At 39.4% G+C, this 26,479-nt stretch overlaps 1 protein-coding gene across 2 annotated transcripts in view; it reads left to right on the top strand.

Annotated features, from left to right (window-relative positions):
* Positions 1-26,479, top strand: part of LOC146966879 (cadherin-7-like) — a 157,306-nt gene that overhangs the window by 79,494 nt on the left and 51,333 nt on the right. For both annotated transcript variants that reach the window (XM_085762609.1, XM_085762611.1), the window contains exons 3-4: positions 12,455-12,749; positions 25,493-25,612. In XM_085762609.1, coding sequence (XP_085618735.1) covers positions 12,455-12,749; positions 25,493-25,612 — 415 coding nt within the window. The remainder of the gene's footprint in view (positions 1-12,454; positions 12,750-25,492; positions 25,613-26,479) is intronic.

The following is a 26,479-nucleotide window of genomic DNA, read 5'->3' as shown; positions in this document are numbered from 1 at the left end:
GCTCCATCTAGTGTTGGCAACTTTGATGGCTAAGGAGCCATTTCTTCGTGGCAAGATAGAAACTTCGATAGTTTTTGTTGATCTTCAGGTCATTAGGGAGACTGTTCCATTCACCAATGGCCTTAACAGAAAAAGCTGATTGGCCAAAGGTGGATTTTCTAAATGGAATTTTACAGTCTCCACTCGTCGCAGATCTTAAAGCTCTTGTTTTGTTTTCTGAGCAAGGAAGGACAAATTTTTTCAGTGGAGGAGGAGCTGTATTATTAATTATTTTATGAACTAGACAGATATTAGATAATTTACAGATATTATCAAAACTTAGTAGGTTATGTTTGACAAGGATGTTACAATGATGGTGCTGTCTGGTTTTCTTGTCCATGACCTTCAATGCCTGTCCGTAAAGAGACCTGATTGGATGAAGTGTAGTGTGATTGGCCTGAGACCACCATGGCACAGTATCTTAAGTAGGGAAGTATCATGGCATTGAAGTACATTATAGCTGTGTTTCAGGAACAGTGACTGTAAAGTGACAGGTCTCTGGGAAATAGAGTCAGTAAATAGAGATAGTATGGGAAACTGTGGTTGACAGCACTCATTTGATGACTGTGAAGCTCGTGCATCAGTTTAATACATCAGGAAAAGCAGAGCAACCTTTTCTCGAATGACAGGTACTGACATGATCAACAACTACACAGAGAAGGACACTACAGTACTGTAGGTTGCAGTGGTTGGACTGATGTATTCAGACACCACCTCCTCTTCCTCATCATCAAAGCATTAATGAGAGAATACCTTTCTAAAGATGGCGTTGGTCCCTACGGGTAGCAATGAAGCTGTACTGGCAACTCACAAAGACTTTCATCAGATCATCTGTCTAATCCAAAGCAGCTTTGTTGCTTCTTGGCTTTAGAATTAAGAATGTTTTATAGCTTTTTTCAGTTTCTTATTTTTACACCAATTATTTCCAATTTCCAATTACAAGCCAGTTTCAAGAGAATGCCCCTCTACATTTCACTGCATTATCATTTGACAGATAAAACCACTGAAACATCTTCCCACAATAGATGGTCCTTGGTCGAAAACATGAACTCTAGCTCTGCTTAATTTAACAGTACTGATTAAATGTCTTATTCAAACACATAAGTTGACCAAAGTGCTGTGCAAACATTAAAAATTGATTTCTGGCTCTGCATTTCAAGTACAGTGAAATATAACGTTTCAAATTGTCATGAATTAATAAAAAAAATATTCAGAATTCTTGACCTGGGATCATAGCTGATAGGCATTTTATTCAAACACATTTTGTAGCAGTGAAGTTTGGGGGATTGTAGCTCTGGGAGAGCGAGAGTTGGAGCTTGAAACTTTAAGCCGTGGATATTTACAGGCTGTCACGGCCTCTTGTGCTCAACTGTTTCCCCTGCAGTCGTCCCCTAGCAGTAAATATTATGTCTTTTTGTTGTTCTACCAGGTTCATATAGTTTTTTGACACTTCTATACACATTGTGGCATATTTGTAGATCCTTACTATAAGAAAGAGATATCACGCCTTCTTCGTCTTGTAACCCCTCTTGTGTGTTGTCATGGCAATCCCATTGGCATGTGAGCATCTGCCTAGTGGGGGAGAGCCTGTGAAGGACTGAGCAGTTTCCTTTAGTTTTCCATTGGTTCTGCTTCTAGATGGCCTATTGAGGTCACAAAGATGAGTGATGTGGTTTAAGTTAAAACCTGAGAAAGAAAAGTTGCTCTTTGCTGTTTAACTTCATCCGTTGTCCTGATTATTTATTGGTTATGAGGCCGTTGCCCATAGTTACTGTAACAGATGTCACTGATAAATCGAGTATGTGGTCCAGGAGTTATCATCTGACAGTTCAGAATTCAGATTTTAAAAAAAATCCTTGGCAAACCTTAATTCTACATGTGTGTAAATAACCCATCATATTTCAACCTAGGGCGGCTTGGTGGTGCACTAGTTATTACTGTCGCCTCACAGTGAGAAGATGTTGGGTTTGAACCTGAGCCTGGGGCTGTTCAGTGTGGGCACTCCTGTGTGTGTGGAGTTCACATGTTCTCCCAGTGTGTGTGTGTGTGTGTGTGTGTGTGTGTCCCTCTGGGTTCTGCAGCTTCTCCAAAGACGAGCGCATTAGGCTGGTTTCTAATCTGCGCATAGGTGTGAATGTGAATGTGAATGTGTGTGTGGTCATTTGTCTCTATACGTCAGCTCTGTGTCAGATAGGTGACAAGACTGAGAGGCTAATGAGTTTACGCTGATATTAACTCAACATTATATGTTCATCAGGGTTTTTTCTTTTTTCTGTTTGTCCAGTTTTATGTCCTTGTTAGATTTTGTTTGTCTTCAGCCTGCAGACAGGAGAATTAATACTGACCTGTCCAGCGTGTAATGATGCTATCTTCTACTGACACCTGCTGATATGGAAATACACTTCCCTTCTCACTGTTCACATTTTCATTTAGATCCATCCATCACTGGGCTCCTGCCTGTACAGAAACAACAGCCCTCACAATGATAACATCTAAAGATTCTCTTTTTTTTATCATTTTGAGACAAAAGAGCTTTGATTCCCTCCCCAATAACACTTTGAAAGAGATGCCTATTCCTGTCTTCTGCTTATGTTCATCTTTTTTATGAGGGCAGCTAAACACACACACATACACACAAAATAGAAAAAAAAATACTAAAGTGAAAGCTTGCCCTGATTGCGAGCTTGATTACTTTCATTGATGTGGATGACAAATCGGCATGGTGGCAAGGCTGGCAAGGCACAGAAGGCAGCGGGGGCACCAGACTGAAAGGGCTGGGAAGCACTCCTGCATGTCTTTAATTAACATGTGTGTGTCAAGGGCAACTCCAAAACATGGTCTCACTGTGCTACAGTAATTTAGCAACATTTTAGTCACATTTAAAATGCATTTAAAGGGATGCACCAACATTTTTTTTTTTCCGTGTCTAGCCTCACTCCCGAGTCCATGACAAGCAGATAGACACCATCCTTTCGACTGTGCGTGCAGTAACAAGGGAGAGCCTGTATTGTCCGTAATTAGCTTAGCTCAAACGCTGGAAGTGTATAGGTACTGTAGTGTTAGCCTGCCTCCACCTAAAGTCATCAGAGAAACTCTTCAGCAACTCTAAACAGAAACCGGCGGGCCGATCTTCATCTCAGAACTGACAAAACTCTCCGGTAAGGCATCTTGAACGGTCAAAACGGAGGGTTCAAGCAAAGACGGTTAATTTTGGTTCAAGCTAGCTACATCGAGGGTAGGTTAGCTTCCTATTTCAACATAAAAGCGCAAATTCTATCGTCATGGTTTTCTGTATGTAAAGGGCAACGGGTGTTTTATTTTGTGAAAGTAACAGGAAGTGCGTTGGTCACAACAGCTAGCTTGAATAGCGCCTAACTCGTCCGAACAAAATTGTAAACAGCTGGTATTTAGACAAATTAACGACACACTGCTGATCTAAACGGCTACTTTCTCTCCTAAAAATGTTTGAAATGTCGATAAAGTGACATATTGACAGAGTTTAGAGCTAAAATGAAAACAGCTTCTGACTGCTGATTTCGGCTCGGGTAGGAGGCAGGCTAACACTACCTATACACTTCCAGCGTTTGAGCTAAGCTAATTACGGGCGATATGGGCTCTATCTCCCTTGTTACTGCACGCACAGTCGAAAGGATGGTGTCTATCTGCTTGTCATGGACTCGGGAGTGAGGCAAGACATGGAAAAAAAAATGTTGGCGTATCCCTTTAAGAAAGGTTCCCGTTGGGCAGTAGATCGGCAGCTCTGATGTGATGGATACTCCATCTCTTGCTGTAGGTGGACGTGTGTGTCTGCGTGTGTAGTATTTGGCTCAGTGCATCGACGCTGCACTGTTTGTATGTAGCGCGCATGCAGCTGCTCAGTACATCAGACAGTGAATCACAAGTGATACTTGTAATGCCCTCTTTCATACATATCTGCTCTATCTCTCACTGTATCAAACAGTCATTAATCATTCATCAAAATATCTCTTCTAAAAAACTGAGCTGTGGTTTTGGACTCGAGCTGCCTGTTCTTTGGCTCTGCAACTTTCTACCAGCAGCAACAACAACACGGGCTGCTTCATTGTTTTCTGCCAGATTGGATTGTTTCAGAAGCGGAGCCTCTTATGCACTGCGGGCTATGAGTACATTATGTTTCAGGGTTATATTAAGCACAGCCAGCGCATGGAAACATGTGACCGATACCCTTTCAGGTTAGTTTCATGATTTGATGCGACAAAACCACGAGTGACTGATCTGATATGCTCTCGGATTAAAAATTGACTGTGCATGTAGTTTTTTGACAAAAAATTGCTCAGGCCTGTTTCTATGAAAGTATAAATTCATTTTTCCACCACATGGAGTTAGAGCCATTATTTCTTTGCTGTTATGATTCAGGGAGCAGGTTCAGATATGAGGCACCGTCTGAGGGGAAGCAAAGTTTACATAAATGTCAGTAAGGATTGTTATAATAATAATAATAATTTTTGCCTTTTATTTGATTGAAAGCTGCCACGCCAGAGAGAGAGAGCAGTGAACTCTGCTGTAAACTGCTCCACTGCATTTTCAGCTTTATCCCCAAAAAAGATGTATATGCACTCGCTTTGTACCTGCTGTCAAGCCATCACACACGTCTCTTTGTGCTGATTTAAGTCTATTTAAACTGCCTTTTTGACATTTTTTAATCAGCTTATTTTGGATAGAAAACAGAATTCATCTTTATTCAATTTTCTTTAATAAAAGAAATGGATTGCTCTTTTGTTGGAAAGGAAAAATAGTTTTCAGCACAACTGGTAGTGGTGCACACACTCCTCATGTGACAGTTTGTCTGATTTCATTTCTTACACTTTATTTGACAATTTAAGTTCCCACGGGGCTCGAAGCTAAAAAGGAAAAAAATAAAAAAATAAAAAATCAAATGGATTACATTTAATCTCATTCTGACTGCGTTTCACTCTTACACTTCAGGTGACACTTCAACTCTTTGCATAACAGATGAAACACATCCAGTGGCTCATTTCACATGCAAAGAGTTCACATTTTTAAAAATAAATAAATGTATGACAGATGTACAGAATTTGCGCACGGCACTGATCAGACTGGACCATCAGGAAAAAGCTGCAAAAGTCATCTCACTATCAGGGTTAGGGTTAGCTGATTATCTTAACTGTTATTTGATGTGATTTTACGCCATAAAACATACATAGCCTAATAAATTACTTTATATGACGCCTATCTCTATAACACATTATAACCATGCTTATAATGAGTTATAATGCAGTTATAGCACTGTATAACTATAGTTATACAATCATAATGCTTTATAACAATAATCACAACACACTATAAAGCATTTTATCATGACTTATAAGGTCAGGTATTATAATATGTTATAATTGTTAGTAACTCACTATACTATACAGTAATAACTATAGTTATCATGTGTTATAATTGGCTTATAAACAAGTATAACTATCATTATAAACACTCAGAAATTACCATAAGACTTTATAACAATAAGCATAACACATCATAGAGCACTGTATAATGGCATATAAAGTCAAGTATTATAATAGAGAGTTATAATGCTCTATAATGTGTTACGCTTATTGTTATAAAGCCTTATGATAATTTATGAGTGTTTATAATGATAGTTATACACATTTATAAGCCAATTATAACACATTATAACTATATTTATAATGCATTATCAATGTGGGCATTGTCAGCGAGTTACTTATAACGTATTATAATACCTGACCTTATAAGTCATGGTAAAATGCTTTATAGTGTGTTATGATTATTGTTATAAAGCATTATGATCATTTATGAGTCTTTATAACTATAGTTATACAGTGCTATAACTGCATTATAACTCATTATAAGTATGGTTATAATGTGTTATAGAGATAGGCGTCAAATAAATTGTTACCAAATATTTTTAAAAATGTGCATCATTTTGACACATTTTGCTTCATATGTGACACAGATGTTCAAGCGTTTGTTGGTCTTACCAAGATAATAATTACACATATTCAGCACATAATTATGCACCAACTCGACATTTTTTCTGCATAATGTGTAAACATGTAATTATTCTTTAATAGCTTCATTTTAATGTCAGAATCAGATACGTGTTGCAGTATCAGAATGGATGATGAAGTCTATCCTCAGAGGTCTTGTAGAGTCCATGCCTCAGTGGGTCGACATTTTCAACGGGCAGCATATTAGGCAGGTGGTCGTAACGCTCTGGCTCATTAGTGTTTGTCAGCTTCGTATGGCACTAATCCAAACAAATACAGCGATCACACATCATGTCAGGTGGTTTTGTGTGTTTGCATGCATGCATATGTGCAAATATTTTTTATTTGATTGCTGGATTAGATGTGACAAAAAATTAAAGCTGTTGAAATTTGCATAAAAAACAAGCAAGAGGATAAAAAAAAAAAATCATGGAATATAAGGGAGGACTGCAAGAGTTAACAATTCAACACAATCTATGAGGAATAAGGAGAAACCTGTGTTTACAGATCCCATTCATCTGCACACCACTGCGCGATAGCTAACAGTTTCTCCATGGTGACTGCTAATTCCCTACCTCCCAGCTTGAAATGAAAGAGGAGAGACTGAGCCACTGAGCCCCTCTCAGAGCACAGTACCATGGCTACTCACCAGAACATGGCCCAGTGAATAGATGAAAAGCCAAGCATGTCGTGAGCTGATGTCAGTGACAGCTGCACTGAAGCCCCCGTCTACATTTTTAGCTCTTTTTTTTGCTTTGTTTTGTTTGCAGAATGACCCTTCTCTGCCCCCTTTGGTGTCCTCCTTCTTCTCTTTATTCAACCTCGTTGTATGTGTTATTTAATGAGTCTAAAGCCCCCCACTGGCTTTACATATGGCACATATTAGATGTGTGCACAGAATAGGCAATAAATGATTTCCATGGAGAAAAGAATTGTGATTTATTCTATGTAAATTGTTGTTGTGGACAGGTTTGCATCTGATTCTCATCAGGAAACATTATCAGAGAGCGATTGTTTCACGCCTCTATGTTTGGCTCGTTTGCTGCAGATACCCTGTTAAGCCTTGCTGGTGAAGCTGCTGTGAAATTTCTTGAGGGTGATTGTTGATTAAGAGCTCTTGAGTAGTGGCAGAGGCTGTTTTAGTGTACTCCAGGATCCTGGATTGCTCACAGGTTGCCTGTAGGTATGGACTTTTGTATCCAGTTTGGATTGTGCACAGTCCATTGAATGGGAGAATTTGTACTCTCTTTGAAAGAGACACCGATACGCTGCTTGAAATGTGCATTTTGGGGATTACATCTATTTCTTTATTTATGTTTATTTTTTCCCTTATTTGAAGCCTCTGTTTCTTTCTATTTCCAATGTTGCACAGAGCCAAAGCAAAATGGGCGTAGAGAGGAACAAAATAGAATTACACGCCATCCAACATGAGTTTTCATGTAGCGCGGAATGGCAAAAATGAAAATTCAAATGCTCGAACAATCTGAACACACTGTGCCGTAGTTATGGTGATAGGACAAGCTTGTATCAGTGGGTTGTTATGGGTTCTTTTATGCTTTTTTACCTCTCTCCCTTGCTACAAGGTAAACAAGCAAACACAAAGCTAACAGGCTGCTCCCTGGAGAACTGCCTGCATACAAAGTGATGATGAGTGTCAGCACTGATTTCAGAAGGGTTCGCGTTCAGATCCCACCCCACCTTCACAATCTCCGGGAGCGCCTTTGAGCTCCACTGCTGTGCAGCAATGTGCTGCGTGCTGTGTTACACTCACCTCAAGGGAAGCAGAGAAAAGAATTACAAGAGGAGTATTTACATTTTTGCAAGTGAAGCAACTATGGTGTTCAGTAAAAGTAATACGAGTTGAAACTTCAAAAACCACCTGAAAATGAGCAGTGACGGTTTTAAAATGGGTTAGATTAATGAGAGGGGGAAGTATTTGACCAGGGTATACTTTAAATAAGCCTTGCCAAGCTATACATATTTGATTCAGTCTTCAATGTTGATGAGATTTAGCGATGGGGCATGTGAAGCCGGCTGCTGCACCGTTGTGTGTCTTCTTCTTAGAGAGTGGGAAATGGAGCAAACCAAACAGTTCACTGAAAAGACCACATAGTGTGCTCTGCCCCCTGACCCGGCTTGCATGCTTTGTGGCCTGTCAGCTTTGTCCTCCTCGTCCATGGCATTTACCGGAAACAAACCGCCACGGATGGCTTCCTCAAGATTAAATGTTGACTCTCTCTCTCTCCGTGACTGACAATTTACCTCAAGTTTGCCTCCCGACAGCGGGAGATGGTGAATAAACACGGTGGGCTCCGACGAGAGAGAGGTGGCATATGCGACGCCGAGGCTTGAGGACACAGCCGATGCAATCACCGCGGCCCTAACGTGGCATCCATCAGCCGGCTGATGGATTCCATTAATAAAAGACCTTTGGTGTTGTATCCCCTGTTCAGTATGTACTCCTTCAGCGCTATCAGTATAATATTGACCTAATCATTCTCCACCCCTGCAGCAGGAGTGGAACCTGAAATACCATTGTTATTTATCCCATAATGAGATGTTGACATTTACTGATAAATTGAAATAAGAGTTTCAGCAATAATGACATCTGGCTACGTTGCGTTATAGAAATAAAAATGTTGCCTGTTGCTCGACACAACAAACAACAAGAAAGGACGGTGCTTAATTGAAAAAAACACTATACACGGTTTGTATAAACTCATTTATTCCATTAAAAAGAAGCAATAAATGAAATTTAAAAAAATTAATTGCTCAAATATAATCCTCCCTATGGACCGTTTCTGCAAAGTGTAACACAGTAGCTGTACTTTTTGTCCTCTTAAGTAGCGGGTCAGGCGTGGTCAGGATATTAAAAATCATGCAGCGTCAAAGAGGTTCTGGCAAACCATCAGACGACTTGAGAAGAAAGAGGGCGAGCCTTTGCCCCAACTGTTTTAATCAGCGATACTGCAGCTGCTGAGCACGACGGAGGATCGTGCAAGTGGTAGAAAATTCAAGCGAGGAACTCCTGAACCCAAATGATGTGTTGTCTATGAGGAAGACCTGTCTGCAGATTCCTTCTAAGCCTCAGCCATCTCCTTGGCAGAGGTCAGCAGTAGTTAGAAAGTCCCACAGTTGCAAGGTTCTGGCTTTTTTTTTTTTTTTTCTTTTCCTGGCTGTCACTGCTAACACGTCTCTTCAGTGTCACTTGGAGTTCAGGAAATGGTGCCTCAGGCTTCTTGAGGAAGCATCGGCCAGTCTCACAAGGGTGCTGACAAGGAGATTCTGATTGATGAATCACGGTTTCAAGAGGAATAATTTGGCCTGTGTCTGGCTCTCGGAGCAGTTGATCAACCTTTACGTGGACACTGCACTGTGCTTTGGAGCTTGTTTTTTCTGCTCTTAAAATAGGTCCAAGGTATCCTAACAACGGTTGGCGTATTAAACCTAATGGGTCTCTAGCTGTGTATGAGGAGCAGTCTTGTTTGCACTTGTGAGAACTTGTATTGCAACTAATCAAGGCACAGCTACAGAGTGAAGTCCAAGAGGAAAGGAACCACAGGGTCTTGCCGTCTTTCTGGAGATGGCTGATAAAAACTGTGATTTAACCTTGGTCTTGTGTTAGCTTTCTGCTACCATCTATGGTGTTCGGGTCAGTTTTGACCCGTGTTTTAAATCAGCAGTAAAATACACTAAAACATTTTTTTTCATCAAATTTGTTTTTCTTCTCTTGGTTACATTGTTAGGTTTCCTTATCTGTGAAAATATTGGTTTTAATATTTTTTGGTGTGGGTGTCTGGTTCTTTTTTGTCAGCATGACCCTTGGTTTCAGTCTAACTTACTCTCCTCTTGTCAGCTTTCTGCTACCATCTATGGTGGTCGGGTCGGTTTTGACCCGAGTCTTAAATCAGCTGTAAAACAAACTAAAACAATTATTTATCATCCCATTTGTTCCTCATCTCTTGGTTACATTGTTAGGCTTCCTTATCCATGAAAAGGTTGGTTTTGCACTTATGATTTCACTTTTAACTCTCATTATTGTTCTTATCGTTATAACCGGGTCAGAATTGACCCTAACACCACAAATGTCATAATTTTAACCAGAGCATTTTAGAATTTTTTGAAAAAAAAAATGTTTTTGCAACTTGACCCATGACTGAGACCTAAAGTCTTCCTACTTAATGGGAGCGCACCACTTAATCACTGGAGGACCCCTTTAAGTTTGAACTGTTTACACTGTGATTATTGGCGCCGTTGATTATTTGCAGAAACCATTTGTCTCAGTGCAACAGGCTGGGGAGAGCTTGGCTGGCAAGGAAGCGAGGAAAGCAACTGAAAGAGCAATTTTAACAGATAGACAGATGGAAATACTCAGCTCAGTCTTTCCTGATATCGCTGCTTTGGAAGCAGCAAGATTCAAAAACACTTAGAGGCAGATTGAGAGCGCCATTGAATTGAGATATCACAGCTTCAATTGGAGCTTTATTCTGTGCACATTTTACACCAAATATTGAGAATCATGAAAAACATTCCTTGAGAATATCCACTAAAAGCATGCCCTGCATGCTTCGCCTTTAATTGAGGTGTTTTGTCATGTTGGAGGTGGTAGACCAAAGACAGAAGCATGCACTCTGCTAAATGCTGACAGTTAAAAATGGTCCATGTGTCCATCTTTAAATACCAACAATGGCCTTCCCCTAAGATATGTGACAGTTTCTGTGTTCGCTCTGATGTGCAGCACATTGAAGGGATTGATGGCCATCAGACAGCTGTGACTTCAAGAAGGATTATTCAAGGTTGGTTACTTGTCATGGTAATTTTAAAGCTCCAAGAGCTACGAGTGTTCTTTCTTTAGAGTTGTTCAAGGTTTTTCTTTTTTTTTCCGTCATACTTTGAGTTGGGGTCTTAAAGTCATCTTTAAACTTGTGACTTGTTCTTCTGAGATTAAACCTCTGTCATAAGCAGAGGGTTGTTGTAGTGACTACAAAGGATCACTGATAGAAATGTCACTTCTGTCTGACTCCTTTGTAGACCTGTAAGTCTTTCTATGGATCATTGTAGAAATGTCTATTAATATTTTTCCTGTTCTCCTGCTACTTGAAGAAACTTGAATTTCACAGTGGTAGCCCACATTCTTTGAAATGAAAAATATCAGATTTGAAGATATGATCTTGTGTGCTACTAGTTTTAGAGAAGGAAGGTTCACATGGCCATAAAGAAAAGGATTTATCTGACAACGTGGTTCCTGGTACATGACCTCACCTTGCCATCAGTGGTGGATAAACTTCCAGCTACGTTTTATATTCTGTTCTTAATGGCAATGAGATGGAAATGCTGAAAATATTTGAGCTTTGATATACAGAGTTCATTTAACACAGTGTGTCATTGAGATATTACAGAGAACATTCACATCTATCAAATCATCTGCTCTCCTTTTTTAATCCAAAGGGCAGAAAATGGATGAAAAGAAGTGCAACATGGAACACTAAGTTGAGTTTTTACTCAGCAGAGTGTTCATTGAAATGGTGTTTTAATATTGGATTTTTCTCAACCTAAGACATAACTGCACCTGACATAAATCTCTTTTAAGTAAAGAGGTCAACCATAGGCTACAATAGACTCTCCACTGGGCTCTGAAGCTGCTTTATGAAACACATTCTGAAAGCTTCTCAGTAAGACTTGGTGAAAAGAAAATACAAACATTTCCTGAAAAATTATTTTACCTTCATATTTCTAATGATGGATCTTTGTCCAGAAAATATAATAATACAATTGGTGAATCATTCATTGTTGTTTTATTGACCCAGACATGCTGCGGTGTGTTTTTATTTATGTGAGATGAGCTACTTATTGTTGGCTGGGGAAAAAAACATGTTTGTTTGATCATTTGTAATGACAATTACATGAGTTAGCAAATCACAGAAAGTGGCTGTATTCAATTTTATTCCATTATTTGTATCCAAATGCAAATTGCAGTGGGATTTTGTAACAAAATTCATTCATGCATAAATGGTTCATGTTTTGATCTTTTGATCCAGTTCCGATGTTTGTCTAATACACATGGTGTGTGTCGTTTTTATGCACATGGTGTAAATATTAAATATTTTATACAGCATTACCATATTTTATAAATATATAATATATTTATAGATTATGTTAAATAAGACAAATGATGTGAAATTTAGAAAAATACAGCAACATTTAATTTCCAGTTTAACAAGTGTGCAAACCACCTCATTTGTGAAATCATCATTTAATAATTGCTAGTGGGTCTGTGCTTCGAGACACAAGCCCTCAAGCTATTCTTTATTAAGTCCAGCATCACTGCTACAATATTAAAGTTATTTTTGCTCCGATAGATTATTTATGGCGGATGTTGTCTTTTCTTCCAACAGCTACACTCAGACGTGGACAAAGGAGACGGCAAAGTCAAGTATGTGCTGTCTGGAGAGGGCGCCACGTCCATCTTCACCATTGATGAGAATACAGGAGACATCCACGCCACCAAGAGGCTGGATCGGGAGGCCCAGGCCTACTACACCCTTCAGGCACAAGCTGTGGACCGACTCACTAATATACCTGTGGAGCCCAGGTCTGAGTTTGTGGTCAAAGTCCAGGACATCAATGATAATGAGCCCAAGTTTCTGGATGGACCGTATTTGGCGGGGGTACCAGAGATGTCACCCTTAGGTAAGCCTCCCCATATAATCCCATAGCAAATCCCCCTCCTCCTTTTCTTCCTACATATTCTCCATCCTTGCACTTTTTGCCTCTTTTCCGCTCTCTCTCATACTCTGACTTTCTCTTTGACTTGCCCTCGCTCCAACATCTGCATTTGATAATTTTCCACCTCACTGAATTTGTCTTCATCTCTCAGTCTTTAGGTCATGGGGGGAATCGGGAAGTTTGCAATATTAATTTGAATCCAGGGTGTTCGCTTTGTAAGACTCAGTACGTGCTAATCACATTGGGCACAGTTTAAACTACATGAAGTTCCTCTTGTACTTGAGCTCCATATCAATTGAGGTCTGGGTTAAACTACTTGGAATTAGGTATCCGTTAGCCAGACTTTGCAGGTTTATTGGCTTCTTTGTACTTTTCACCAATATGCATATAAATAATAAGACCATGGAACTTTCTCCTCCTGAGGTCTTTGAGCTTTTAAACACTTTTGATTTAGATTTTGAAAGCATGATGATATACAGAAATTGAACTGCCAAACGCCCTTGGGACTTTTGACAAGGCAAAGCAAAGTCAAAGTGCTTCACGAACGGCATTGTGTGTAAAATAACAGAATTCAAAAAGTGTGAAACATGAAATGAAAGAAATTAGTCAGTGTTCGAGGTTTTTAGCCTTGATTTAGAAGTGGTGCATCGAAAATCTTTTTGAAGTTTCATTTTCAGATTTGCAACATTGGAAGCAGCTTCACCACTGCTTTAAAAAAAAAAGGGTTTATGTTGTAGGTGTGAATGAGATATCTTTAGCTTAAGATAAATGAGGTTGTGAAGAATAATAAATTATCAAGTTCAGTCTTATTAATTTGTGTCATTGTACTTAGAGTGTGTCTCTGTAGCGTACAACTGGATAACAAGACATAAATTCTTTCTGACATGCTTTTTTGAAAACTAAAAGAGATTTGTGACATTATCAGGAATTTATAATTGGAAAGTCAATGGACTGAAGTAGCCTCCCTCTCAACTTTTTTTTTACAGTGTCTGTTTATTGTGCTAACAGCTTTGTTAGGCTGTACTGAAGTACAGTAATGCTCTCAGCTAAATGTCAGCAGGCTGGCATTCTGCAATGAGAACTAAAAATGAAAATGTTTTCCAATTCTAATACAATTCACAATTTACAGTTTCTTGTCAGAATCTCAACATTACAGTAATGCCAAACAAGTTCACAATAACAACCGTAATGTTTGGGTGCTGGTTAAAGGGATAGTTCACCCAAAATTCAAATTGCACTCATTATCTACTCACCCTCATGTGGACTAAGGGCTGGGAGAAGTTTCAGAGTCCTCCGTGGCTTCTCTGAGTTACAGGGGGTCTCGGCGTAGCAGTGCATGTCCATATAACGGTTGCGAATGGATACAAACTGTCTTCGTAACAAAAAGACACACCAAAAAACATCCAAATACCTCCACACAGCACGTATGTAATGTCCGTCTTGTATTGAAGCCCCGAAATGCGAAATTGTCACGAAAAAAAATTAAATAAGTCTATATTTCAAGCTTGTTTGTAGCGGAAGCTCCTCTTCCCAGTTCGTCCAAATTTGACAAACCGGGAAGAGGAGCTTCGAGAAGCTTCCGCTACAAAACAAGCTTGAAATATAGACGGATTAAATTTTTTTCGGGACAATTTCGCATTTCGGGGCTTCAATACAAGACGGACATTACATACGAGCAGCATGGAAGTATTTGGAAGTTTTTTGGTGTGTCTTTTTGTTACGAAGACAGTTGGTATCCATTTGCAACTGTTATATGGACATGCACTGCTACGCCGAGACCCCCTGTAACTCAGAGAAGCCACAGATAACTCTGAAACTTCTCCCAGCCCTTAGTTGACATGAGGGTGAGTAGATAATGAGTGAAATTTCAATTTTGGGTGAACTATCCCTTTAAGGTTTAAAATTTTTACACAAAATCACAAAATCATTATTATTATCATCATTATTATTATTAAAAATGTGCTCACAATTTAACCTGCGTGTCAAAATGTAATTTCTGCCCATAATGAGATAGTTCCTGGCCCAAAAATGATAATCCAGCAGACTGGCAGATGGACATTGCCATACTGCGGCTGAAAACATTATACAGCATGATACATTTGTCCAAAGGACTCAGCAGGTCACATTCTGTTGATCACATTAGCATTCATTACTGCAGATATTTCTTTTACCTGCCTGTTTTAAATGCACTCCTGGAGGAAGTCGCCATATCACACCCCGTCTTTAGCTGCCTGCATGGTCAAGATTTCCTCCAAGGTTTTGAACGGGTCACGCTCAAGCTCAAAATGTGAGTAAATGCAAATGAGCGACAACAACATCCTGAGGCCTTTCAAGCTAGCAGGTGTATTAAGAACACAGCTGGAATGAGAAAGACTGACCTCCATGTTGATAAGCCATGGCCTGTGTCTGCTTTATATAGAGCATGCATGGCACTCAAATCATTTTGTCAGTTTACCAAAGCCTATTTAGGTTTTTTTTGTGGGTTTGTGTATTTTTTCCCCTTTCAAGCTTGACTTTGAAATCATGGAACTAAAATTTGACATTTTGGTCGACAAGAAATGGATAGTTCTGAGCATAAAATGCCTTTCAACATGCTGTTTCATGGTGGTTTTAGTCAGCCAGACTCAGTGTATTGTAATGTGGAATGATGCATCTTAATTTACATATTTATCACCTCACATATGCCAGCGCAGACCTCAAGGCCTAGAAATGTTGATGAATGACGAATGTTTAAAAACTGAGTCAAGCTAACTTAAGGTCTGAATCAGCCTTCCAGGGCCACAGGCATTCTTTTCCCAAATTGGACTCAGAGTTCACGCTGGCCAGTACTTTCAGGTACCTGCCTGCTGAAAATGTGTCCGAAAAAATGTCTGATAGAGACAAATACATTTCTATCCGTCCATTATCTTGCCACTTCCCAGTCGCAGCACAGTAAGCAGAGCAGCACAGACATCCTTAACTTCCTCCAGCTTCTCCTAGGGGTTCCCATGGCGCTCCAAGGCATGCTGGGAGCTGTGGTCTAATCACAAGTGAGCTGTGACTGATGGGATGGAGACAGAAATAAACTTGGCTGTCAATACAGAAATCCAGAAAAAAGGGTGATATGGCCTTTTTCATTGGATTTAAAAAACACAAGCAGAAAGTTTGCCATCACTCCAGACCTAGAAATTACCTCATGCGGATGATGAATAACATTTATTTCCTCTTGAGGTTTTCCACTTATTGATTATTTCATAAAACTTTTCCAGGCCATGGACTTCCGGAGTCATAAATGCAGTGGCACGCCGTATCCTCTGAGAGAACAGGGAATAAAACGGACTATTTCAAATATTTGATACAGGTCCTGCACACAAACAAAAATTAACTATGCTAGGCGCTGCAATCTGCAGTCTGTATAATAGTTCATTATCAGAATCGGGGCCTTGCAATCAGTCCTCTCAGGATGATGAAAAGATGTAGATTTGCTGCTCAAATGATATCAGATTCATTTCACAATCAGCATAACTTTATTAAAATATGCAAGAGAAAGTACAACGGGTATAATTAGCAAGTACCTGAAAATATCTTTAAGAATAACTCGAGTATATCCGCTTTTAAGTTAGTGTTTTAAATGCACTTCCGCTTTATTAGTATATTTTTGTCTATAGGCAATTCTACTTCTTGGCTTTATTTCAGAGAAAATGTATCCTGCAAAACCAAAAGTCTCTGATGTTGCCTTACAGTCCTTGGCATTACTAGAATATATATAAAAATGCATTTACATATGTAACTGTCGTTGTAATTTCAAGGACAGCTTGTGAGTCACAGTGTCAGTGTTGATGTGTTAACTGAGGGCTGATGGGTACATTTTTATACTCAGAGGAAACAAGTTAAAATGTAGCGTTAATTTGCACTGTAGACCTGCAACAACTCATATTTGTTGCTACAAGTTGTTAACATGATGCAAAGAAATTATCACCTTTTATGCTCATGTAGCAAACTGTTCAGTTACACTTCAGAAGACACGGAACATTAGCATTCGTCTTGAGCCGGTTTGTCGGGCCACCTGGCATGTGAAAGTCTGATATTCACTTTTCTCCCTGGTCTCCACTGATTCCTGAGGGAAATATGGTTCTTTAACTGTTAAATGCTTCACTCTGCTTCACCCGCAAGTAGCTAACTTTGTCTGTCAAGAGTTCAGTGCTGAAGTGAAACCTGAACTGCTGCAGCTGGAGAGAAGACACAATGAGAGCTGTGAGGATGAAGCAGAACAGTCAAGTCGTGGGCCGCAAACCAAAAACAATGATAGTGTAAACTAAAGCTCTGTGGCGTAGAGCCGAGCTGCAGAGCCAGGGGAATTCTCTGCTGGATTGATCACGTAGTGCAACCCCCTCTCACGTAGAGTGCATATAGTGTAATCGCATGTCAAAATATATATATATATATTTTTTTTTTTTTATCGGAGGTGCTTTAAGTTTCAGGGCTTTGGCAACAAAGTATATGCAAGTACATCGCACCTCCATAAACACTGCGTCTCAGCATCCTAATACCAGAAACACGCGCGGTGCTCCGCAGATGGAAATGAGTGGGTACAAAGGTGTTTGTAGCTTGTTTAGAACCTTCAAAGTCAAAATGAAGATTTCAGCGGGCGTACAGTGGGAGTGGGAGTCGTTCCAAAAGGAAGCAGCGCTTTGCTTACAACACAGGCGCGGAGATCTCTGAAGGATTACACAGCCGCCTGTCAACGGGGGGTACAGAGCTCCGGCTTAAGGAACCAGAGGATTAGAGTACAAGGGCTCGGAGTCTCGTGTCCAACCCGCGATAAGACTGCAACCTCGGTACATCAACCACAGAGGAGGCTGCGTTCACACCACGAGCGCCGAGATGCAGGGGTCACCCTCGCCACTTTATTTACTCCGCCGGCTCCTGCGAGGGTCTTCATCACGAGTTGTGAGAACAACAAGAGAATAATGCATCGCCCCTCTTTGTAAATATCTGCTGGAAGCAATTATCAATGCAGTAAAGAACAGGGACGGGTCAAGCACCCCTTGTCCTCAATAATTCCTTTATAGATGTCTTTAAATCATTAATGGTCACAGCTCTGCACCGCTGATGAATGGGTTCAATTTAGAGGAAATCATGAATTTAATTAATTAAAGTAATTAGAGGCAGTGCTCGTCCATACACATGGAGACCTTATGGCCCGGGGATCTCTGAAGGCTTTTGTCTTAATCACGGCAGGGATGTCAAATAAAAGACACCAGGGCTCGAGGACAGTTGGAGGTGTGACAATCGTGAGCCTTGGCTCTGTCCCGCTGCACAGCGAAGGGGCCAAAGGAGCAGTTTGAGGGCTCATTACAAGCATAGAGAATGTAATGTCAACTCAAGGCCACAGCTCTTGAATTTACTACTCACCAGTCCTATAGCCAGCTGTCATTGTTCCTGTCTAATTCATGAGAGTAGAGATCAAGGATGGGATAGTCGTTTAATTCTGGAAGAGGGAGTCAGAAAATGTGTTCTGGTTTAAAGACAATTGATTGAAATGAATGTGTGTCCTCGTAACTGGAACTTTGGTGTCATGTTGATTCCACTTTGCATCGTGGAATATGAAAATGCAATCTGTGGCCACTTTATCAGACACACCTGGATAATCTAATGTGATCCAGGGCGACAACCCTGTCTTTACAATGCTAATCATGTTCAGTTTTTTGGTTAAAGCCGGTGCTGGATGACATTAGCTATATTCAGAGGTCTAGTTTTCCATACCAACTATCCAGATAACTACATAGAATAAAATGTCTGGCCCATCATACTCCTGGGTCATTGGCCCGATTCGGATCATATACTTCCACATCTGGGCCAATTCTGTCTTTTACTCTCTGGTGTTGTCCAGTGGCTGAATTTCTGTGTGTGAGCGCCAGAGTTGCTTCTGATGTAGAAGTGTTTGACAGCCACATTGTATATATGGACGCTGGAACAAGGTATATACTGCACCAGAGGAAAATAAACATACATTTTGCGAGCTGAGTGTAACACCATCACTAATTATGAACTCAGTGCCACCAATACTTCATCATATTGCACGAATATACCTTTAAACTGTAAATTGGACATGGAGATGCTGTGTCAGAACGCACGCAGAAAACAGACGGAAGTTGCAAACTTCTTTCAAAGTTTTGTAATTCACTTTCTGCTTTGGCGTTTGCAAATGAATGTGACTCGAAGTCGAAGCAATAATCCCTGCTTATCCGAAACAGTGGGGAGCAGGTGTGAATGTGCATGAATATAATCAACTTAATCAGCGTTGCCGTCTTTGAATACTCATGAAGGCATTGCGAAATTACTGGGCTTGAATTAAATATTTTAATATTGATTTTTTTTTTTATATATACATATACATAAATGTATGTTGCAGTTCAATTTTCAACAAGTCAACAATTTGGTTTCAAGTTCAATCACCTTTTGTCAAACAAGAAATGATTTATACTTTTACATGGAGAAGATTTGAAAATTCATGGTTTATTTTTAATACTCAGCTGAGCTTACATGGGAACATATTTGCATTGTGAGTGTTCACTCAGAAATGCATATTGTATTTGACAGTTGGATGCAGCCTTTATACAAAAGTGCCCGAAGGATACCTGTCTCCCATTCAGATTAAGCATGCCGCATTTATTTTCATTACTGGCAGATGACAGTGCTCAACCAAGATACGGAATTGATTAGGAAACCTGTTTTGTACACAGCTGCGGGGAATAAATAAAAAATGCGAAGATCTGATCCATCACGTCAATGAAGATGGACAAATATTGAAGGGACACCGACAGGGCAAATTGAGTAGCAGATGACAGCCTCGTGGAGCAGAAAGAATCTATTCAAATTTCAGATTGTTCATCAGCTTTTTTTTTTTTTTTTTTTTTCCTGACATCCAGCTCAGCCGCCTGGTATTACCTTTCATTCTGACAATATTGTTAGAACAGGATGTTTGTGGGGGGCTGGACAACCTGTAGAAAACAGTTAAAAACTAAAGCTTTTAAAAGCTGTGCTCCACCTGAGTCTACAGTATATTGAATGTTAATTTACAGCCCTGTCCACTGCGCCTTGTGTGAAGTGGTTTTAACTATCAACCTGTAATAGAGATTTAGACGTCCCTCGAGTTCTCTTTCATACAGTCATCCTTTGACCTTGGTGTTTTAAACTACCTGTAATATAACCTGTCATGACTAAGAGGTGATGATATAATCTAGGTGTCCTTCCACAACCGGCCTGGTGATAACTTCTCCAGCACCACCAAGCTTTTTTTTTTTTTTTTTTTTTATTCCATTATATTGTTCTCATCCAGGGCCAGAGCCTGTTAATTCTGCTTTACGGCCAGAATGGAGGACTCTAATCTTCAATTTCCATGATCACTTCATTCTGTAAAAAGCCTGTAAAACACATCTCATGTTAGAAAGTGAGATTTTTATTAGGATGTTTGCTTCAAAGTAAAATATCACCAACTTGTAAGACAGCACTTCCCTGTCAGATGCTACAATATGGGCTCAAGCCAAAGCCGGATACTGTGCTGTGCTGTATATGTGCTGCCGGCCGTTAAAGTGAAATATTCAGGCATGAGCCAGTTATTCATCTGACCACGTGGGAAACGACACACTCATGGAAAATGGTGTTTCTTCATTTTCAAGGTTATTTCAACAAAGTCTATTGTTGATGATTTCACCACTGCCAAGCATGAGACTACTGAAGGCGTCAGCTTTAAGACCGCCACTGACGCACGGTCTCACAGCAGAAAATACCCTGCTCTATAATGGTTGTTTGTGATCATTTCAAAATTTATTACATGGTTTTTATTCCTCTCTATTATCAAATGGTGTAAATTCTTTCATTACTTTGCCTTAAAAATAAAAAAAACAACCAAATCCATCACCGCCATAATGAATGACCTATTGGAATTAATTGGCACTGATTGTTGCTGATTATGTTTTCTCTGTGAAATCTTCAAACGCTCCTCTGCAATACCTTCCAAAGCCACGGCTGTCAGCTCAAGTCACATCAACCGCTTTCAGTCAGCACACTTAAAGAGAAATGCATAAGGAGTCATGTCTGATGTCTTCTCCTCTGCCTCGGAGGGAGAGTGGGAGAGGACAATACTCCACTTGCACGCGGAAACAACAGTTGTCAGTTGTCAGCAGAGTTCTCTGCCCGAGTTTGAAAACAAATTTCCTTCTCGTAAGCTGGAGGGAAGTTTTGGGATTTGGGGGCACTGCTGGCCACTAAAACAAAATCGAGCCTTATATGTTGGGTTTTATAACTTTATCTACAGCACTCAATGCATAATGTCAGTTTCCCCCTGAGACTGAGGTAATATAACTCCATAGCAATAACTAATATTTCTCCAGTCCAGCGGCAAATAAAATATCTATTTTACACTGTAGTCAGATTTCCTCCCTTTCTATCAAACCACAGCTCCTATTCTGCACTGTTATTATTGTATTTTTCAATTAGAATAATGACTGATGCTCAGTATGTAATCACAAAAGAGCATATGGATTAGAACCCTCATGTCTTTTTTAATCAACTAAATCAATAATGTCTGTTTATCAGAAAAAATATTGTCATATGAAGATAAATAATGTGACAGATTTAATGAAGGTTATTAGTTAAAGCTAATTAGCGTCTTGCAATCCCTGGTTAGGCTTTTAAATCTGTCATAAAAGAACTAAACAAATGTATAGAAGGCGTATACAATGCATGTATGCATATGTATAATCATATGTCTGTTTGTTTATGTTGTAAGTAATCATGTGCAGTCATCTGGCTAATAAGGCCTCATAACTGCCCACACTACGAGACATCAAACATCCAGTATTTGAGAGCAGAAATCCAACCAATCATCCAGGAGTGTTAATTATTCATGTGATTAATCAGGGATCAGGACCCTCCTCAAACTGCACATTAAACAACAACCAATCTCACTGAAATTTGGCCCAATTCCAACATGGTTTAGTCGGATGTGAACATTTCACAGCCAGCAATATTGTGAAGGGTGGGAGTTGCTAAGGAGACAGCGACAAAATTACAACTAGCTAACCCTTAACCCTCTATGGTACGCATTATGATGCCAGTGGGGAAAAAAATGTTTGGAGTGTTTTTATGTCTCAAATAAACCAAATAAACATAATCTAAAGACATTTTTAAAAATTATTTATTTTTGGAAGTTTTGGGGATTTGTTGCCTGTAGGCAACATTGTACCATTACGGTTCATCACTGTAATAGAAACACCAGTCTCTGTAGACTTTCACCTTCACTGGCCTCATCCTCATCCCAATTCTCATTCTCATCTTCCTCATCATCATCATAATAGCCTGATGTTTACTTTACTGCATCCAAAATCTAATTTATTAAGCATAAAAACAAAATTATGATGAATTATATGTTTATATTATTATTATATTTACACCTAAACACACGCTACCATAGTCTCATAATGCAATATTGATTCCATAATGGTCCACTGTTGCCTCAAGGCAACATTGAAATTTTCTATAATGGTACGTTGTTGCTTTCGGGCAACAGGTGCATTTGAACAAGTTTACATTATTTAAAGCAGATAACAGCGGCACGGCCGTTTCGGCTAATGCTGTGTTCAAGGCAGGCTTTTGAAACCGTAAGTTACAGCTTCAAGTCACAACTACGACTTGGTAGCGTTCCAGGTAACCCGTAGCTCGTGTTTTTACCGTCCTGTTGTCTGTGAAAGTTCCCTATAACGGCCACTCGTAACTTCCGACCCGTGAACTCGTACCAGATCGAACTGGTATGACTTCACAGGAAGGAAAAACACAAAGTACGAGTTTCCTTGAACGCACCATGAGTTAGCAGCCCCCGCCCTTGTCAGGCATTAATTGGTCCTCGTGCTACGTCACCACATTCACGCGCATCCCTTGGCTGCACACACAGCCCTTCATGCCGTTCTCTCCCCTCATTGGATAACACTTGTATCCCACAAGGAAAATTTTCTCCTCGGGTTACAGCAGAGCAGAGTGACGGAGAGACTCGTGTTTAGGCTGAAATCTTCATGTAAGTGATTGCTGACGGAAAATAGGACTATTTAGGACTTATATTAACAAAAACATTCCACTGATATCTGCTTTAATAAGTAAATAAATTGCATGGAACTATTAAAAATTAAACTTTACTAATCTATTAGTGTAAATATATTTTTTTCCAGATGAAAAGGGGCCAGGAAGTTACATTTTCAGACCGTTTTAGTGGAGCAAAATGGCAAACCTGTTTCCTTTGAAAAGTCTGCAAAAAAGGGTTTCAGTATTGCTTCTTGAAAGTCATGTGATAAATCAAAGCATTGTTATTGGTTCTCTAAGGTCTCCTATCTTTTTTAAAGTATTACAGCATTAAATGGGATGAATTGTGGAGATGTGACAGGCCAAAAAGTGGTATGTTGCTGCCTGAGGGCAACATGGTACTGTACCATAGAGGGTTAAGATAAGAAATGGCCAATAGAGGAGGAGAACAATAGCTCCAGTCTGCAATCAATGTATTGACACGTCTGCTGACCAATAGGATGAATACAAATATTTGAGCAATGTTTGTGTCAGCAACATCAAATCAACATGTTACATGAGATAAAACAGTATCTCATTAGTTTATTATTGTAATCCAGTTTTTTCAATGTTTAACCAATTTTTGGTTCAGTTTCGTTCCCTTTTTCCCCTTTCTTAAAATGTTCTTTATTTAAGGTCTTGAATTAGGGGATGTCTGGAATATGCCAAATAATTTTATCCATGTTCAATTGTGATGTCTTTGTTTTCAAATGTAAATAATGTAGTCTTTCATGATATTTTGAGGGATCCTTATATTTTATATGTGAATTTCAGACTCAGATTTTATATTCCTTTAGGATTTACAATTTGTATCGTTTTTTGTCAAGTCAATTCATTTTCACTCTTCTAAAGGCACACTTTATTCATCCAGCTGGAACACTTCATCAAACCAGGTGATCGCTACAAGCACCAGAATTTAAGCTGAACCTCCCAAACAAACAGCACTTAAGATGTTTGTGTTGCTGTGCTTAAGATGTTTGTGCTGCATCCTGCCTCTCACTCTCAGATATCATTTTGTTTTCATGGTTACAGTCTTTCTCCTGCAGATCAACGCCCTCTCCAGTTTGTGGACCCTAAATCAGTAACTGGATGGGTTGCCATCTGCTCATGAAAACAAAGACATTAACTAGAAAATGAAATAGCAAGCGTTATGAAGAAAAAGGGAGGAAAAAAAGAAAGAAAAATGTTTTCCCAACTGTGTGTTCTTCTAAAACTTTGTATCGTAAAATTCTTGACAGAGTTTTATTGAGCTCAGTACACCACACAGATAGAGTGTCCTCCTTAGTCTACTTGCCAACAATGAGTACCCGGAAATGTTGAGTACCCCAAAGTTTTATGTTAGAAATAGATAGTATGGGTCCCCAGTATTCAGAAACTGCCGGATGCTAATTTATATATATTGGGCAATTAGCATAATTTAGATAATTAGCATACATTAGCATAATTGCCTATATGGGCAATATTTCAAAAAAATTGACTTGGCTGATCTGGGCAATATTGGAGTGGTTTTAGGGGTTATTGATGATGCTGAATCCATTTCTGACATTTTCAAAATTCAAAATGGCTGTCTAAACCGATGACCAGATTTTGAAATCCATCAAAATCGGCCCATTGGCGGTTAAAATCTGGTCACTTCCGGTTTAGACAGCCATTTTGAATTTTGAAAATGTCAGAAATGGATTCAGCATCATCAATAACCCCTAAAACCACTCCAATATTGCCCAGATCAGCCAAGTCAATTTTGTTGAAACATTGCCCATATAGGCAATTATGCTAATTTATGCTAATTATGTCTGTTATGCTAATTGCCCAATATATATAAGTTAGCATCCGGCAGTTTCTGAATACTGGGGACCCATACTATATATTTCTAACATAAAACTTTGGGGTACTCAACATTTCCAGGTTCACAATGGGGCCCTATAGGCTGGCAAGTAGACTACCTATGAGACTGCTGGAGGACAAATTCAAACTCTGTGACTGAAACCCCCCCAAAAAAGAAAAAAAGAAAACGTTTCAGCATTGAGATCAGTAATGATATGATATGACATACATAATAATTTAGCTTTGTCTTTTTTGGTGGGGGTGAAGTACCTCTTTAACATGCACAGATGGGTTGTAGAACCCATTTGGCTGCTGAATTAGAATCAACAGATTGAAGTTACTGGAAAAGATGGTGCTAACTGATCTGTGGGAGGCAGTTGGGAGCGATGGCAACAAAATGATCTTGAAAGGCTAGGAGTTCCATTTTAATCCTGCCGCAGAATCACCGCAAATTATGGCAACTGACACTGTTATTTGTCTCTCAGCATTCGAGCACACAACACATGGCAGATCCTTTTGTGCTGCTAAAGGTCCCTGTAAAAAATGCTTTAAAGTTAGATATTGTATATAAAAAATGAACTCTAAATAAAGCAAAGTTGTCAACACCAATTCCAAAAAAGAAGGACTAATGAGATGATTTGTCCCCTCAAAAGTGAAGTTTTCATTTCCTTTTCCCTTTCAAGTGGAATTTGTCACACACTGAGTTGATGTGATGACTATTTCCACATTTAGCTCTGTTGGTTCCTGGATGTTGTCTTGGAAACTAATGACTGGCTGTCTATCCACAGGAACCATGGTAGTGCAAGTGGCAGCCACAGATGCAGATGACCCAACGTATGGGAACAGTGCCAGGGTGGTCTACAGCATCATCCACGGACAGCCCTACTTCTCAGTGGAGCCCAAGACAGGTGGGTGAAAACATTCGTCAGACAAATGTGGTGGTGATCTAATTCACAGAGCTGTTGTGCAAAGGCCATAAATGCACTCACAATCAGATTTACTAAGAGTGATGGGATACTGTATGAGTATAATTTGATTATTTCACACAAGAGATTTGTATTTTTCTTGGTCATCCTCTCCCTAGACTGTACCTGTATGGTCCTCTCACTGGTTTCAAGTAGGCAGGGCTGGGTTGCTTGCTTGTGTTGCCAGGCCACTATTATATCTACTTTTTATATCTACTAATATACATTCATGAGTATCCCACACATTAAGCTTTTTGATTCCAAACATTCTCCTTGCCAAAAAAAAAAAAAGACAGCCTACTACTGTACACTACCCACAATACAACAAAATTGCTGACACTGCTACTTTTTTTTAGGGGCATTGTAATCCAAAGTGTATTGGGTTCACTTGTAATGAATTGGCCAATACTGTGTATATAATAGCCATTTCATATATTGTGTGTGGATTTGTGTGTATACGTATCTAATCTATATAATATATACCATATGTTTGCTTACATTGCTATAATAGTAGCCATCATGGTACGATACGATACAATATGAATCACTTTATTCATCCCCAAAGAGAATTAATTTGTCTAATGGTGCTGACTATAGCTGTAAAACAACTGTGTGGAAATGAGCAGAGGTGCACTTCATTGCTCATAGATTAAATGTGTATTTTATTTTAAGAGTTACATAATGTCACTTTAAACTTTGCTCATACAGGAAAACCCACCTTTATGCCAACCATAGGAAAACAAACAGATGCATACAACACAGTTGACAACCAAATTCTGTAAAGCATGTCGCTTGTACACTTGTGTAGTC

The sequence above is a fragment of the Trachurus japonicus genome, chromosome 20 (assembly GCF_045865225.1).
Source record: "Trachurus japonicus isolate A0001 chromosome 20, Traja_1.0".
NCBI classification, from domain to species: Eukaryota; Metazoa; Chordata; class Actinopteri; order Carangiformes; family Carangidae; genus Trachurus; species Trachurus japonicus.
The sequence above is the reverse complement of the archived record's forward strand: the minus strand, read 5'-3'. Positions and strand labels throughout refer to the sequence as shown.